Below are 19200 nucleotides of genomic sequence, written 5' to 3' on the forward strand. Positions count from 1 at the left end.
TAAAATGCTAAATGAAATAGCATTTCAGATTTCAAAGCACTAAATGAAATAGCGTTTCGGATTTCAAAATGTTAGATCATGTAACTTTAAGAAGGAAAAGAAAGAAAAGAGGATAAACACTGCACAATTTAACATGTTGATTGTAAAATAGCAAGAGGATCGTAAAATAATAAGTCGGGCCATTTTCTCCGATAATGATATTGGAAACTATTTTCTTAAAAATTATGACAATAAGGGTGAACACCCAAAGTATCTCCTAACGACAATATGAGCTCGATATTACACTAAAATGATACATCATCTGGTGTTTGAAATTTTTAAAACTATAACAAAAGTTGTGCACCAAGTAGTGTTTAGAAGTTACATGTACTTGTCATCCCACTTGTAGAAGTATAATCACAAGGTCTAGTTAAAACTACTGCAGCAGAGTTGGCTGCACTTATTTATCTCTGAGAACTGAGCCACAAGCATATGAGATGCATGCTCACTTCTCACTTAAAAGAAACAAAAAGACCAAGAATGAGCTCTTGATCAGATGGTCGAGGCTGAGGTTTCAGTTGTCCCCTAGATCAGTGAATTACAAAGGATAAGTGTAGCATACAATACCATCATAGTTATACGAATTCCCATGCAGAAAGAGAGAGAACAGATGTTCCTTTCCAGCCAAGAATCAAACTTTTGCCATCCAACTTAAGTGAGCAAGAATCCTCACATTCGAAATTCTTGGCTACCAAGGTTGCTTGGTACAAGGATGATCTGCTGAGTTCCTTCTGCACCATGTTATACTGCGCGAAAAATGAGACCCATACGTCATTTTTCACTTGTCTAACTGTTCTTTCCTTTCCATCAGTAGCTACTATGTTTTTTATTCCATGACCAAACATGTATTCAGCAGAGAATCTTCCTGGATCATCAGCATCCATGTACTCCCCGAAGCAGTCAAAATATGCGCCAAAGAAGAAAAGCGCTTCAACAAAACGATTCACAAACATGGGTGAATTATGGTTTACCTCATTTTCACTAACAACCATCACACAAGGATTGATGATTCTGATCACTTTCATCAGGCATTCAAGCCTGTCTTGCTTGCTGATCAAGGTCCACAAGATATATGGAGCGTACACAGCAGTAACTTCATCAGTGTCCAGCTCGAAGAGATTTTCATGAAGATCTAGCATGTCAGCCACGGTGACTACATGGAAAGAGAATGACAAATTCACGGACTTGGCAAAATTAGCCAACCTCTTACCTGTATCTGTTGGTAGAATGTTAGAATTGGTTCCAAGTGCAGTGATTCTCAGGTGCTCAACAGGACATGCATGTCGACTTGCAAGATCTTGTATGAAAATTGAACAATGAGTTCCGTATTTTATATTAAGATCAATAATATGGATTCTTTTTGCTTGAGATACATGTTCTATTATTGCTTGTACTCCAGTAAATTGCATAACTTGACAGAAGGGTACCCGTTGGTGAAGTGTGAGGCTGGTGGAACTTGGATTCATAATAGCTTTCTCAAACTCAAGTGATACCACCTTTGGTGTTGTCACTCCCATTTCTAGGTCAATTCTCTCACGAAGAGCTGCAGAGAAGTAGTACACTAATCTCTGTATAGGGTTTCCTTTATCTGAACAGAACTCGTTACAATGGTTTAGGAGGCTTCTTGCAAGCTCAAACTGTTGCTCTCCTATTTTCTCAGCTGACAATAAAAGATTCTGTATAATAAATTCAACATCTTCAGTCTTGTCAACATAAGGGCCTTGGCTAAGCTCTGATAGATCATCAATTCTTAATGATCTAGACTTTATGAACTTTTCTCCTGCCAACTGTATGATTTCAATGACTGATTGACCACCCACCTTAGAGCATGAAATTTCAGAGTCAGGCACCTTTACCTTTTCAGAATTCTGTTCTTCAAAGTTGCTTCTGCACTTGTTTAAAATTCTGAACGATGATAAAGAAGTTGGTGATGACCTTTCCTGTTCAGGTGCAAATAGTTCCAACATCTCCGAGTGGATGTTTCTAAGCTTTGTACACTCATCTTGAGTTAATTGGAATGGAGAAGCCTCGGAAGAGCCATTGTTAAAACATAACTCGTCAAATCTCTCAAACCCTGGAAAGAATGGCATCTGCTGCCTCCCTTGAGAAGTGTGGTTTTCAGAAATCTGAGACTGCTCTCCAACACGCTCCACAGGACGGTTAGAATGCCGATTGTCAGCAGATGTAGTACAATCAAGATAATTAAATGGTAGCATCACTTCCAGTCGAGGCTGACAAAGGAGAAACACAGTGAAGTTTATATGTATGCACCCCAGATAGTTATACTTGTACCAGAAGCAGCAGTAGAAGTGACTAGAATAGTGAGGATATCATCAACTTGCATTCCATTTAAATATAAACTTTGCTCGACAAGGCGATATTATATAAGACTGACCGGACGCCAAATTCCCCTCATGAGTCATATTCAGTGCTGAGGATAATCTAAACAGCAACTTGGCAGGTTGACATTTACGATCACACCTGGCACTTGAGTTAAAAATATCACAACGATATAAACAATCACCGCAAGACTACACCAAGAAGGGAAATAGCTGCTAAGTTGACATATTTATTTTATTTTAATTATTTGATAATACATCCATATGCATAAGTCAGGTGATCATAATTTTGTTAAAGACCTGCTAACTTAAACTTCAATCTGTGTTATAAATTTATAATAGTATGAGTTTCTGAAACAGAGCATAAGCATGAATTAGTTCAAATTCTTATTGGCATGAAAGCTAGTATAAGTTAAGAATCACTCCAAAGTCTGAAAACCTAAGCTCAGAGTTCGAGAAGCCTTAACCAAGTAATATAGCCTGAGACTAGAAGCAAGTTAGTTCTCCATGTCTTTTTGCGCTGTTGGAAGAAAATAATCTGGTTTATAAATAGTAATTTCAGTAAATGCAGCAAAAAAAAAACGCAAATGAACATAAGGAACATATGTAGGACGATACATTGACAATGTCAAGTAACATCCTGACACAATGCCTAGACCTTTCTGCTACAATGCAGCTGAATTCATGTGTTATATGATGTCTATTCGAGTCTGTCTGTACAAGCACGAGACTCCTTAACTCCTAAAAGTTTGTAAGAGTTTTTTACTTTAATGGAACTTTACATTATTAAATATGTTCCTTTACTGAAAATAACTAATCCTTAGAAAAAGACTATCCACGCCATCCCCAATGTTAAACCAGATTAACAATTCTATTTGGTGGCTGATTTTCTTAAGGTTTGTCTACAAGGCAGGCCGTGATCCTACCTAAGTATTCTGTTTTGCCATCTGTCAATTGTCATCAAGTATAAGTCAACTAAGATATAAAATACAAGCAATCTGAGTGTGAAGATCAGAATGTCAACCTCCAAACAAATCCTGATGTAACGAGCTAGTGATCACATAGAGATGCTCAACCGGACCAGATAGTTTACATGAATTCCTTTCCGACATTAACATAGTTGCAGTCTAAAATCCATATCGACAAGCATATAAATCCCAAATCAGAACCACAGACAAAGCAAGCAAATTGGTTGCTTTCATATAATGTATGAGCTTGATTCTCAAGACTGCTCCCTAGTTTACTTAAACAGGAAGTATGAAACTCAAACATAATAAAGAATTAGTTTTTACTTCTTCGGTATAGGGAAGAAGATATAACTCAAAAACAGTATTCAACAAATTCACTTTGTAAACAATTAAGCCGTTAGACTTACCAAATAATTACCCAACCATTAGGGACGCCTTGAGGTTTATTCGCAGCTATGGACTGAGAGAACTTTATCAAGTCGGAGAATTGTAGAGAATCAACTGTAGGAGAGCGGTCATGACTCCCATCCTGCACTCTTCCTCTTCTTCTTCATAATTGTAGCTGAGCGAATAGCAACACTTGACCATAGCACCAAACACAAGTTAATCTTGGGAAAGAAAAAAAAAAATAAGATAATTATTTTGCCATCAGTCCCATTAAACTAGGATCCAGACACTCTTCAATTGGTTCGCCCAAATTATTCATCTATTGTACAAATTCAACTTTGACAGATTAACAATGAATGTCAAAACATCAGAGCTGTAAATGCTTCTAAAAAAAATGTTTGCCGTCAGTTTTATAACATGTATCAGGAATGAAACATTAAGCACAAATTAATCGAGCTAGTCTGTAAAAGTGTTAATGATTCTATAAGCTAATGAAATTTTAAAGCTGACACTGACAAAATGGGAGTTCCCTTCCAACCAATACTAAGGCTTTTCCCTATCATCTCCAACGTGCAAGAACTTGCACAAGCAAAGTTGTCAACTAACAATTTAGCTTGATATAAAGATGCTCTGCTCAATTCTGTCTCCACCATTCCAAACTGTGAAAAAAAGGCCTTCCACACATTGCTATTAACATGGCGTATTTTCCTTTCCTCACCCTCAAAGACCACGATATTTGTTATTGCTGACCCCAAGTTAATCGACTCTGATATAATCCTATCTTCATCACTGTGATCCATACATTCTTCCATGGAATCAAAAACTGCACTATAGTAAAAAAGAGCCTCTATGAAACGGTTCACGAAGACCGGTGAATTATGGTCTGCTTCAACCTCAGTAACAATCATTACACGAGGATTAATCTTTTGAATTACTGTCATCAAATGTTCTAGTCGGGATGGCCTGTCGATCATTGATGACAAAATACATGGTGCATAGACAGCACATGTTTCTTTAGTGTCTAGCTTAAAGTGCGATTCATTGTGATCCAGCATGTCAGCTACCATAACAACATTGAAAGAGAAGGACAGGTTCAGTGACTGAGCAACACTTATCAGGCGTTTACCTGTCTCCTTTATCTTATGCTCAGATATAGTTCCAACAGCAGTTACCTGGAGATGCTCAAGGGGACAGTCAGATCGAGCTGCCAAGGCTTCCATCAACATTGACAAATGCAAACCATTTCGAACCTCAAGGTCAATTATATGGATCCTCGTTGCCTCTGATACATTTTCTATCATCACTTGCAAGGCAGTAAATAAGATGACTTGTGAGAAAGGCACCTTCTGATAACTTGCAAGGAGGCTTGGGTTCGGGTTCATTAACGTGTCTTGTAACACAAGCGACTGCATCTTTCCAGCACCGTTTATTTTTCTCCTTCCAGTTTCCTGGTCAATTTTCTGCTGAAGAGCCTGCGAGAAGTAATACACTATTCTTTGAACAGGTGTTCCTTTGATGGAAGAACACTGATGACAATGGCTGAGGAGGTGGCTTGCACGGCTAAATTGTTGTTCCCCTACTTTCTCAGCAGAAGCTAGAAGATTCTGGATGATTTCAATGTCTCTATGATCCTCAACTGAAAGGCCCGAAAGCGAAGTTGTATATGGATGGCTTAGATCGAAGTTGTTAAAAACAGAAGAACTGGATTGGATGAACTTCTCTCCGCCCAAACGCAGAAAATCCTTTGTTGATAGTCTTTCAGAAAGGCCAGCATTAGCACAGGTTGTATCATAGATGGGCAGATCAAAATGTTCATAATCTGCTTGCCCGAACTTCGTTTCATTGTTAAGTTTAATACCGGAAGAAGACTCCTGCAGTGTAATTAACTCTTGAAATTCTGAATGGATTGTGGCAAAATTTGTAAGCTCTTCCAGAGATAACTGAGATGATAAAGGCTTAATATCATAGCACAACTCATCAAAATTTGTGATTTCTGCAGAGGATATCAAGCCTTGCTGCTTCGTAGACAAGAAAAGATTTCCCTGAGTTGTGGTATTCTGACGGAACAAATTATAGCTGCGCCATTCTTCACACTCTTCTATTCCATTCCACTGAGTCTTTCTCTCTGCATTCCCTTCTTTCCGAAAGTAATAGTCCTTGGAATAGCCAAATTCATTAGGAATGCACCGAGAGCTAATTTGCTCAGAAGGAAACATCTCTATCACCATTCTGATACAAAGTATATGACAAGATTTCACTACAACTTCTTCACTTCTCAGGACTTCTAGTCAACTAATTTATATACAAAGCAGTTCCATAATAGACAAAGGTATTCTATAATATTACTTTAAGCATTCTATCTTAATTTTATTATTCATGTCGCATAACTCAGCTCTCTGCAATCATAAATGTAATCAGATGTGATTTGGTCAAATAATATTATATCTTAGCCGGCACCTGACAATAACTTTTGAAGATATTACCGTTTCTTTAGTTTTTGGATCAATATAATAACACTTTCATTGACATTTAAAAACAACACAAAACAACAATCAAGTATTTAAATGACTCTAAAGTCTAAACGATATGAAATCTTAATTTCTAGGACCTTGTGTTCTCTATTTTACGTATTATTTTTCATTCTGAGAGTTATAAATATATAGCAGAGAAAAGTAAGTATCGCGGAATATATGTCTAAAGAAGGTCGTAAATCGTAATGTACGTAGTCTTGCTCTTATATTTTATAAAGAGAGGCTACTTTAGGGGTTTGAACCCCGTGACTTATTAAAGAGCAAGTAGACATTCGACCATTATCACACTAGTCAAAGCTCATTTAGCCAGAACATCGAACTCACCATCTTTTGGCTCCAGACTGTATTCATTATGTCAAACAAGTAAGCCAACCACAGCATCCAAGACTAAGGCCAGTTCAACCTTGAGAACCGTCCCAATGATAACTGAAACGAATAAACAAAAAGTAAAAAGAACTTAGTTCTCCATATGTCTAGTAAACAGAATCAAAGATCTAATGATAATCTACCATCATAAGTCAAAGCATGTCAAACCAGTATTCAATTGATTCTATAGATATGTTCAACTACTATAAATCTATTCAAGACAAATGAAAAACGAACATATATTAACATTCCAGGAGATATGTCATAGGAAATGGTCTAAGCTTTGTTCTGTTCTGTGTAACCACACAATCTGGAAGCATTAGCCAAGGGTCTAGATCTATTAGCTACGATCAGGAATGAAAATATTTCTATTTAATATGATCAATAGTTATGGAATATATTCCATATTGATCCCGGAGACAAAGTCAACTTGCATCCTATTGCAATACTTACCTCAATCTACAATGTTTATGGTTCATTTGTTCACAAACTTTTGATTTAACAATTTTGACCACAGCATTCTTCAACATATCAGTAACATGGTGCGACATTAAAAGGAATTTATAAATGGAAGTCTGCTGCAACTACTGTCTTTGGCATCATTCTAGTTGAACAAATAGTCCGAGACGGTATGTACCTAGAATTGGAAGACACAGTATGTAGTAAAGATAGTTTGCCCTTTGTGGTCATTCTTATATGGACACATTAAATCAATTAAATCTGCGATCAGGTTCTGATATGAAGAATTTCACAAGATAGGTAATTGGGTGGTTGCTGGTGATATTAGTGTCAAATAATCTTCATCTTCACATTCTAGGATGAATTTAAAAATCTATTCAAGACTAATAGTCTCTTAAATAATTTGTCCAAAGGAGCCTATAATGGGAATATTATGCCACTGTAAGTGCTTCTTAACCACTATATTTGGGTAATCTTGATCCAAACTGGTTAACTATTTTGCATCAACTTTAGTTACAATACTTACGCATGAGTCTATAACACATGGATTAGGATTTTGAGCAACTCCGAGCTAAGCTAGCCTACTGATTATGGTTGACAGTGCTTATGCAAGTAAACAGCATCTATCCCATGTCTGATGCAAGAGGTCTTTACTGATATCTAGCATGTCATTTACCATAACTAAATAGAAAGAACATAAGGAGTTAATGGACTTCACATGAGGTATTCTGTTCCCTATCCCGTAATCTCAAGAAGCTCAAGACGGCTTCTAAGTCCAGGTGCTACAGCTTGCATTATGACCATATATTGCGTTATATTATGTGGGTCTTTTGGGCCTTTCCAACAACATCTACTATGAGTTGGCAAAGAGTGTTAAATTATAGTGCTTCAGGTAAAATGTACTATAAATGTAATTGTTGATGTATATAAGCATCGTGTTGGTCCCTGCCAGCTACAACTTGAGGTCGAAACACTAGAATTATGCAACACATTAAGAAATATTTATTATGAGCCCACAAAAGCTAGACGTCGTGTTACCTTGATATTTAGCTCAAGATTTACTAGCCCACAAAAGCTAGACGTCATATTACCAAGTCTGATCTTGCTTGATGAGAAAAAATCCACGGCTGCCTCTGGAAGTATAAGCCACAATTGCCCAACTAAATAGACCAAGGCAACATAAAGTAATTCAGCCAAAAAAAGAAAGAAGAGCAATATGGAGTAAGATACTAAAAGAGCCTTGAGAGATTAAAAAGTGACATCAAGACATATAATGCAATGTTGTAACTGACCCAACTTTTCTCATAATCTCTTTAAGCACCTCTGGTGATAATATAATTGATTAATTTTCATACAAGTATCCAGGGTAAATTAGAAAGCTCGGAGAATGACCTATTTACCATACAAGCATCATAGATCCATATCCTCATTACCAAGTACCAATTTCAACATAATTGCTCATAATTATCACCGTGAATTAGCAATCAGTGATGATCACCAGTGTGGTGCAGGAAGTGGAAAACTTGTATGTCACCATCAGCTAACTAAATTATAACACAGCCAAGTACCATATTACAAACGGTAAAGCAAGGATACTGACAAAAGATTTACAGGGTTGCTATTTCATGGCATATGTCGATAACACATTCCATACGCTGGTGAAGGGGCCAATCAAAACAAAAATTAAGAGTAGCAACATTTTTAAAAAATTAGCGCTTTCATAGTTTTAAGCGATTGTGTTTGGGAACATTTATTTCATTTCAAATTCAGGATTCTAAATGACATGGTTTAAATTGTCATTCCAAATTCTCAAATTTATACTAGTGCTTGAATGTCTTGGATATTAAATAAAATCCCAATTCAAATTCTTTTATTTATCCACACATGCCATTTGACCAAATCCAAAATTCCAAATGAAATCTATGTTCCCAAACAGGCAGGTGAACATAAAATTAAAAGCAGCTTATATATCTCGAAGCAACAAGCAATACGATTTCCTTGAACAGATTTTGCAACATTAGCAAAACACATTATAAAGTAAAGCATTGCACGGAATTGGAATCCGCAATAATTAGTATTTGGAATTCACCCGATTCAGAGCCAAAGAAAAAGGATAACTTATAACTCTTAATCTGGGAATAACAAGAAGCATGATAAGCAATTAGAAATGTTCAGGATATTTTGTAAAATAATGTAGCCTACAGCTATTTACTTAAACAAAGTGACTTGTGCAGATGATATACTTAACATCAGACTCCTCTGTTAAGCCAATTATTCTTCAGTATTACATAAACATATCAGAGAAGCAGATGCTTACATTTATAAGGATATTCAGATATTACAAGCATGGCCTTGCATTTCAAATTTTACTGAAACATGAATCCATAACATACAAAGAGATGAAGGGAAAAATGATTGATTAATGGGCTTATCATTAACATGTATAGCTTGATCTCAATGCTTTCAATAGCCAAAATATGTGACAGCTTTAATGGAAAAATAACGCTGAAAGAAACCTATAGTCACTAACTATCATCCAGGATCAATGTTCCCCAGCAAACACAAGAAAGAATGAATATATAACTACTTGTCAAACGCTAATAAAAATTGGGTCAGTAAGAAATAAAAATAAAGCATTGGCAAAGAAAGTACATTTATCCAGCATTCTTCCCAACTGAATACCAGTATTTGATATAAATAGTTGTGATCACATTCAAGAACAAGCATCGTTGTAATATCCGGGGATTTCGCGAATTGTATATCGAATATTATATGCAAATGTGCCATTTTATGTGAAATTAGAAAATAAATAAATATTATATAATATTCCAGTTGGATGAGGTGGTATATGATTTATGAATTTGAGTCAACGGTCAAGGAACCGAAAAGTGATTATTTATGAGGATTTAAACGAGAAATGAGTGGGTTATTAATTTCATGGAAAATATATGCGTACATGATTTTGTGACCCATATGTGTTGATACGGTTAAGTGGATAAAGTGAATTTATGACCGATAAAGGATATCGGATTTTACGCAAATGACGGAAATAGAAAAGTGTGAATAAATATATTTTGATACATTAATTAAATGAAAGTATGAGATTTGATTGTGGATGTATGACTACGTGCTATATGACTTGTACGGGTTGAAATATGTGATTGATGTGGCTTTAGATAATTTTAAATATTTTATCATGTGAAAATATGAGTATATGAGCTTACATATTTTTGTAAAATATTTGAGATGTGATAAAATCATGGAATTTGCTTTATTATCTCTAGAATATTCTTAAAGATATTTTAAGAATGATCGTTGAATTTATTTCAGTGATTTACTATTTTAAAATGATTGTATAATCATAATTTTGATTATCGAGCATTATCTTGTAAAATTCATATAAAATAATCTATGTGCTCAAAAATTATTTTAAAAATATGGGGAGAGAGGTAATTTCATATTCTATATTTTAAAAATATAGTTCGAGTTGTTCAGAGCAATTTCATAGAAGTTTTATAATTTACAAGCTCGTTTTTCAGGAATTTTGCAGTAAAAGGGTATTGGTTTTAATTGTATGATTACTAAATTGTCCCCGGCTATATCCTCTAAACCACCAGCCCAGTTCTTTCTTATTCAGTGTCGAGTTCTCTCGAACTCTCTTCATCTCTCTCGGCTCTTCTCTCTCTCTCTGGTACTCTCTCCCTCCTCACTCCCTCTTCCTTTTTCGTGTCCGATTCTCGAATTGAGACCGGATTTTTGTCTTGAATCACTTCCTAAACTATATAGTTGTGGGTATTGCTTGGTTTATTAGAACCCACTTCGGGTTTAGTTCGATTTTTGTGTTCTTGAATTTGATTCATGGAAAAATCTTGATAAGATGATAACTTTGTATGCATATTGGATTTTGTAAATTTTTAAAACAGATTTATGAGTTGGGCTTGATTAATATTGATTTGTTTTGATGATTGGGTTTAAGATTATGCATACAAGTATGATGGTATGCTTTTAGAATGGTACTTTGAGAGTGTAAGTAGCGGATTAATGATTTAGAACGTTATAAATTTGTAGACTGCTGCTGGGCTGTTTTTGTAGCATAATTTTGGGTTAATTGAATCGACTTTTGTGCCTAATATTTCTGTGATAAGGTGTTCCTTGATGTCTATATCAAGTACGAAAAAGAATTTCGATGTTTCATTATATGAGCTAAAAGATATAGCCATTTAAGTGACATATGTGCGAAATTTTGTTGTGCTGTTGTGATGCATCTGTTGGAGTCATTTTCTGGGTAAATTATGATATGCATGAGCAGTAGTTTCTGGTCATATTATATGATAATTGGAGTCTAGTTTACTCTCCAAAAAGAATCATTGCATTTAGATTAATGAGTTGGGAGTTATGATTATTTTAGTGAGGTATGTGCAATAAGCAAAACTGCTCCGATTTTTGATTTTATAAATTATAGTTAAATTACTTTGACTTTGATTTTTAAGCCAAAACAAACTTTGTAGCTACTTGGGGAGTTCAGGAAAGTCTCCTCAAAATTTCAAGTGAAAATCATATATTTCTGATTTATTAAAAATGTTTGAATGTCGGTAGCGCAACTTTGTGAAAATTCTGTTTTAAGGTCACAAAGAGAGTTTTCTTCACAAATTCAAATATATGAGTTGAGTTGTGATTTATTAGAGTATAAATGTGTATTACTGGTTATTGGTCAGTAGTTGTTAATTTGTTTGATTTAAAATTTGATTGGTTGGTTGTTGGTATTATTTTCAAACAGGTGGATAGTCCGATAAATAGAAGAGATGCTGCCGAAATTTCTAAAAATATTAATTTTCAAAATCTTATCAGCACATCCCTCAAGTATGGTCATCACTACTAGTCGAGAATATTGTATAGGGATTTTGTTTTTATTAGAAAATATGTACAAACAAACAATACTAGTTATACATGTAATTTGGCGTAAAATCTTTTCGAAGATAGATTTATTTTTTTAGATGTATGTTAGTGGCTATGGTATGTGACTACTATGTGTAGCATGCTTAAGTGATATATGCTTATATGTTTTATATATGTTCCAATGTGTATGTGTACTCTTACTAGCCTATGTGATTAAAGGCAGTCAATAATATTTATAATTATCGAAAGGGTATATATAAGTAGACGTTCAGGGTGAACATCGATTGATTATTAGGATACTAAAATAGTGTCTCTACGCGTGTAGATTCAAAAGACGAGACTGTGAAACTTAGGAAAGGAAAGGCTTTGTTAGGTGACAGTTAGAGAATTACTTGGCCAAGTGGGAAGCGAGTTGAGGCAAGTAACTTTCCTCTCTCTCTCTCTCTCCCTCCCTCTCCTAAGCAGCTTATTGATAAATGATAATAAGTACTGTCACCCCTGATCTACTTTTTGGATTATAAAAGCCTGATTTCCTTTCTTATTGAATATAATGTCTCACTTTTGAATACAAATTCGTTCATGAAGTTCATGCTTTTGTATCCAGTATATTTTTATCCTCAAATATTTATCTTTTGATCGAAGAATATTTCTTTTCCATATACTTGACCACCACAAGTAAATGGAACTGGTATCTGTAAATGAAACTAAGAATGGTGTTAGACTTGCAAGTGATTGCAAGTGTCATAATGATTTGAAAGGTTGATAAGGTTTTAAAATGAAAGATATTTTTAAAGAAGAAAGTTTTCCAATTTAATGGTTTTCCACGGAATTCTATAGATTGGAGGCGTAAGTGGCCGAGTAACGCCGGTCCAGCTATATGATTATGAAGACCAGTGAGGGCTGGCACATTATGAAGACCAGTGAGGGCTGGCATTTGAAAGGCCAAATAAGTTGCCTTTCGGGTACCCTATTCACGTCCAGAGGGACTGTAAAGTCCGGTATGGGGATTGTCCGTGGCTGATCACCCGTGCAATCCAGAGCGTTATACACTCCAATCAAGTAAAATAATTTATGAAAAGAAATGTCCAAGTGTTGGACGGTTTTGAAAATGAGATAGTTTTTGTGATGGAAAAATAAAGTTTTGATGAAAGGATTGATTTGAAGGAAATGTTATGAGAAGGGTAATTTTACGAAAGTTTTGAAAAGAGAAATGTTTTATGAATTATTCATTTACAAAAATGGTTTTTATGTAATGATCTTGTACTTTTAATCTCTATTATGACCTTTGTAACTTTAGTCCATAATCGAAAGCTCTCCATCTTATTTTGTCGAATAGTTTAATTTATTTGTTCCTTATAGTTACTTGCTGAGCTTTTGTAGCTCATTCGGTTGTTTATCTAACCCTGACAGCTAAGCAAGAGGAAGATGGCCAGTCCTAGGTGCTCAGTTCGTTAGGCTGTCTACATCCCCCTCTCTATTTCGTTAGATTACTTTACCAGCTCAGCTAGAGGACGCTTTGGATATAGTCAGTGGGGAGTAAGTATGTTAGTATGGACTGTTGTAAACAGTACCTTTGAGATGTTTTATATAATTCCAAGTCGGAATTATGGTTGATGCTATTTATTAAGAGTTTGTAATAAGTTTATAACTTATTATTTTGGTTAGTAAGTTGTAACTTGTTTCATACCATCACCTGTTAAAGATCCTTGTGGTGTAAAGGGGTTGAGTATTTATATTGCTAAATCCAGGTTGTGCATGTTAAAGTTGATTTGTGACTCCTCAATCTAGACCCCGGATTGGGAGGGCGTCACAGTTGGTATCAGAGCTACAGGTTTTGGTCCCTGAAACAAGTTATAATAGGCAGGCCTTAGGAGAACCACATAAGTTAATTGTGCGTTCCCAACCCATATAGGGTTTCGTTGAGATTATTGGATATAGTCTTAACGAGTTAAGTTTATAAGAGTAGAATAGCGTGTCTGAGTTAGAGTCGAAGACGTTTAGATGAGCGTCATTGACTTGTGATGCCAAGGCTAGGCTTATAAGGTGTATAAGTTGGCCAGGTGGATGGAATATGTGACTTGTAGTTGTTGTATCTCTATACCAGTAGGATTGGAGTTACTTAAGTTGGTGCCGAGCCATCAAGATGACCCATATTATCCTAGATTTGTTTTGCTGGTTGTAGTAGTTGGTTTGCAGCTGGTGACACTTATGGAATATTTCTCAGTTTTTCCCCTTATTTGATCATGTAGCCACATTATTGTGTTGTCTTTCATTTCAAACTTGTTTTTGTAACCCTGATTATCGTTATAACTACCTATGCATTTCTTTTCATAACATTGTTGCACCATACTGTTCCTTTCACATCAGTTTCAAATAATACCTATGCTTAATACCTATGTTTCAGAATAATACCCTGAACTCTTACCCTATGATTTCTATGATATGGCGAGCAACTTATGTGGTAATAGAGCTGCATGTGCTAAAAGTTTAAAATGTTGGAATTATATATAAGGTGGATAAGAAGAGATTGTTTTATGATATATTGCCATGTTAGCATGTTGCCTAATAGTAGGTTGCTTGTCTATTCATCAGAAAAATGTCAACCACACCAACAAACCCATATGAGGGTAATCAGAATCAAGGTCGGGATCAAGAAGACCCTACCATGACTCAAATTCTCCGTCTTCTTCAGCTGCAAACCGCTGCTTTGAACCAGCAGCCCCAAGCTCCTCGAGTCGGAAGCTTTAAAGCTTTCCAATCCCTCCACCCACCTGAATTTAGGGGAACTACAGATCCAATTAAAGCGAAAACCTGGATAAAGGAAATGGAAAAAGCTTTTGCTTTAACGGAGGTGGGTGAAAATAAGAAAACGGAATATGCAAGTTTCTACCTGAAAGACGAGGCAAATTTTTGGTGGGAGTCCACCAAGACCTTAGAAGGAAATGGTATTATGACGTGGGAAAGGTTTACGGAGTTATTTTTGGAAAAGTATCTACCTCAATACTTACAAGATCAGTTGGAAGTTAAGTTTTTAGAATTGAAACAGGAAGGTATGACTGTGGCAGAATATGAGGCAAAGTTTTCAGAATTGGCAAGGTTTGTGCCGGAATATGTGAATACGGAACACAAAAAGGCAAAACGGTTTCAACAAGGACTTAAGTCATGGATACGTAGTCGAGTGGAAGTTTTTGAGCTTCAAACATATGCTGCAGTGGTTCAGAAGGCTATGATTGTGGAAGGTGAAAGTGAGATGTCAAAAAGAGAGAACGATAGTAAGAAAAGAAAATTTGAAAGGTCTGAAGAAAGTCAAGGGCAATCAAGTGGAAAGTCTAAAGGTAAATTCAGGAAAGGTTCTGACAACCCAACCAATAAAGGATTTCAAGGATCCAAGCCCGGAAATGTTGGACAGAGTAACCGTTTCTCCGGTCAGAATCAGCAACAGAAAGGTAATAGACCTCCGGCCCCAGAATGTAAGACTTGTGGGAGGAAGCATTCTGGAATCTGTAACAAGCCTAACATCACATGCTTCAAATGTAACAAGAAGGGTCATTATTCTTCAGAATGTACTAGTACTTCGGGCAAGAAGGGCGTGACATGTTTTAAGTGTGGCAAGTTGGGCCATATGGCAAGAGATTGCAAGGAGCCTGTTCAACAAGCAAATGTTCTGAGGATAGCTGGATCACCAACACCGACACCTCCAGTACAACCAAGAGCCAGAACTTTTAATATGACGATGAAAGATGCTGTTCAGGACTCAGATGTGGTTGCAGGTATGCTTATTGTGAATTCTTTAGATGCAAAAGTATTAATCGATTCTGGAGCTACTAAGTCTTTTATATCAAAGAACTTTGTTGATAAATTGGCTTGTGCTACACAACCGTTAGAACCCAACTTAGTTATAGAAGTGGCTAATCAGGATAAAGTATCGGTTGATAGTATATGTCCTAGTTGTGACAGAGAGATAGAATGTTGTCATTTCTTTGCGAACTTGATACCTTTCAAGTTAGGAGAATTTGATATTATTCTAGGAATGGACTGGTTAGCAGACCATGATGCTCAAATTGAGTGCAAGAATAAGAAAGTGAGATTAAAGTCCAAGGATAATAAGGAAGTCGTCTTTCGAGGACGAAAGCAAGAGAAGAAGTTTCTAACAATGATTCAAGCAAAAAGATTATTAAGACAAGGATGTGAAGCCTATCTAGCTCATGTAGTCGATGTTAGTAAGGAACCACCCAAGATTGAAGAAATTCCAATTGTTAATGAGTTTCCCGATGTTTTCCCTGATGAGTTACCTGGATTGCCACCAGACCGAGAGATAGATTTCACGATTGATTTGGCACCCGGAACTGAACCTGTGTCGAAAGCTCCTTATCGAATGGCACCTGTAGAAATGAAAGAGTTAGCTATGCAGTTGCAGGAATTATTGGATAAAGGATTTATTCGACCAAGCGTATCACCATGGGGAGCGCCAGTTTTGTTTGTCAAGAAAAAGGATGGGAGCATGAGGTTATGTATCGACTATCGTGAACTTAATAAGTTAACCATTAAGAATAAATACCCATTACCACGTATCGATGATCTGTTTGATCAATTAAAGGGAGCGACATGTTTCTCTAAGATTGATTTGAGATCCGGTTATCACCAGTTGAAGATCAAAGCGGAAGATATACCTAAAACGGCATTTCGTACGAGGTATGGACATTACGAGTTCCTAGTGATGTCTTTTGGGCTGACAAATGCACCTGCCGCGTTCATGGACTTGATGAACAGAGTTTTTAAGAAATATTTGGACAAGTTCGTAATCGTGTTTATTGACGATATTTTGATTTATTCTAAAACGGAAGCAGAACATGCCAAACATTTGAGGATGGTCCTTGGAATATTAAGGAAAGAGAAGTTGTATGCCAAATTCTCTAAATGTGAGTTTTGGCTAAAGAAAGTTCAGTTTCTTGGTCACGTAGTGAGCAGTGAAGGCATCAAAGTGGACCCTGAAAAGATCGAAGCAATAATGAATTGGGAAAGGCCAAAGACACCCACAGAAGTTAGGAGTTTTCTAGGATTAGCTGGATATTATCGGAGATTTGTACAAGACTTTTTCAAAGATTGCGGTTCCATTGACAAAGTTGACCAGAAAGAACGAGAAGTTTGTATGGACAGACAAGTGTGAAGAGAGTTTTCAAGAACTAAAGAAGAGGTTGGTATCAGCACCAGTGTTGGTTTTACCAGATGAAAAAGGAGATTTCGTGATCTATAGTGATGCTTCTCGTAGAGGGCTAGGATGCGTTTTAATGCAACATGGAAAAGTGATTGCGTATGCTTCTCGGCAATTGAAGCCTCACGAGCAGAAATATCCAACTCATGACTTGGAGTTAGCAGCAATTGTTTTTGCACTTAAGATTTGGAGACATTATTTATACGGAGAAAAGTGTGAAATCTATACGGATCATAAGAGTTTAAAGTACATCTTTACTCAGAAGGAATTGAATATGAGACAAAGACGGTGGTTGGAGCTGATTAAGGATTATGATTGTACAATAAACTACCATCCTGGAAAAGCAAATGTGGTGGCAGATGCTTTGAGCCGAAAGGAAAGACTGAATATGTTAACGTCATCGAAAGAGTTAGTGGAAGAATTTGAAAAGTTGGAACTTGAGGTACGAATACCGGAGTCACAAGACGACGTGATGTATACAATGACCTTTCAACCTGAGCTGTTCGAAAAGATTCGACGATGTCAAGAGCAGGTGATGCTTCAAGAGAAAGATAAGTTGTCCGGCGAAGAGATAAATAGTCAAAAGGATGATAAAGGCATATTGAGATTTTCTTCTCGTATTTGGATTCCTGATGTCACAGAATTGAAACATGAAATTTTACATGAAGCTCACAATTCAAGATATTCAATCCATCCCGGAAGTACCAAAATGTATAGGGATTTAGAGGAAAACTTTTGGTGGCCAAATATGAAGAAAGAGATCGCAGAGTGGGTAAGCAAATGTTACACGTGTCAAAGAGTAAAAGCAGAACATCAAAGACCAAGTGGACTGCTTCAGCCATTGGATATCCCTGAATGGAAGTGGGAACATCTTGCTATGGATTTTGTAGTAGGACTACCAAGAACCCGAGCTAACCATGACGCCATCTGGGTGATTATCGATCGATTAACCAAATCGGCACATTTTCTACCTATCAATGAAAGATTTTCATTAGATAAGTTGATTAAGTTATATTTGGATGAGATTGTTATGCGGCACGGAGTACCGGTGTCTATTGTGTCGGACAGGGATCCCCGACTCAATTCGAGATTTTGGCGACAATTTCAGGAGCATTTGGGAACCAAGCTGAGTATGAGTACCGCTTATCATCCACAGACGGACGGGCAAAGCGAAAGAACTATTCAAACAATTGAAGATATGTTAAGAGTTTGTGCATTGGATTTTAAAGGAAACTGGGACGATCATTTGCCTTTGGTGGAATTCTCTTACAACAACAGTTACCACACGAGTATTGGTATGCCGCCATATGAGGCTTTGTATGGAAGAAAGTGTAGATCACCTTTATATTGGGATGAAGTTGGTGAGCGTAAGCTTTCAAGTCCAGAGTTGATTCAACAGACCAAAGAAAAAGTGGAAGTAATTCGGAAAAGATTGGTTGCTGCACAAGATAGACAGAAAAAGTATGCTGATCAGAATCGAAGAGATATGGAATTCGAGCCTGGAGAGAAAGTATTGCCAAAAGTATCACCATGGAAAGGACTATCCAGATTTGGAAAGAAAGGGAAGCTAAGTCCAAGATATATCGGACCTTCTGAGATATTAAAGAAAGTTGGAAGGGTTGCTTACGAGTTGGCTCTACCGCCGCAGATGCAACATATTCATAATGTCTTTCACATATCTATGCTTAGAAAGTACAATCCAGATGCAAGTCATGTGATAGAATATGAGCCCCTAGAGATTCAACCAGACCTATCTTATGTAGAGCAGCCGGTAGAAATTCTAGATCGAAAAGAGAAGGCGCTTAGAAATAAGATAGTGCCGTTAGTAAAGGTTTTGTGGAGGAATCCTAGAGTTGAGGAAGCAACTTGGGAGCTTGAAAGCGAAATGCTTAACAAGTATCCTCATTTATTTACTTAGGTATGATTCTGGGGACAGAATCCTTTTAAGGGGGGAAGGATGTAATATCCGGGGATTTCGCGAATTGTATATCGAATATTATATG

General features: G+C 36.5%; 2 protein-coding genes across 2 annotated transcripts; both read right to left on the bottom strand.

Moving 5' to 3' along the window:
• Window positions 1–614: 614 nt before the first annotated feature.
• Window positions 615–2255, bottom strand: LOC108198486 (GRAS family protein RAM1). Its single transcript, XM_017366240.1, has one exon. It carries the CDS (start codon window positions 2253–2255, stop codon window positions 615–617), a length of 1641 nt encoding a protein of 546 aa, XP_017221729.1.
• A 1775-nt stretch (window positions 2256–4030) lies between these two features.
• Window positions 4031–9835, bottom strand: LOC108198998 (scarecrow-like protein 18). Its single transcript, XM_017366766.2, has 3 exons — window positions 8128–9835; window positions 6589–6690; window positions 4031–5962 (listed from the first exon to the last, which is right to left on the bottom strand). The coding sequence occupies exon 3, from the start codon at window positions 5959–5961 to the stop codon at window positions 4222–4224; it is 1740 nt and encodes a 579-aa protein (XP_017222255.1). The 5' UTR covers window position 5962; window positions 6589–6690; window positions 8128–9835; the 3' UTR covers window positions 4031–4221.
• Between the last annotated feature and the right edge of the window lie 9365 nt (window positions 9836–19200).

The sequence above is a fragment of the Daucus carota genome, chromosome 8 (genome assembly GCF_001625215.2).
Source record: "Daucus carota subsp. sativus chromosome 8, DH1 v3.0, whole genome shotgun sequence".
Lineage (NCBI taxonomy): Eukaryota > Viridiplantae > Streptophyta > Magnoliopsida > Apiales > Apiaceae > Daucus > Daucus carota.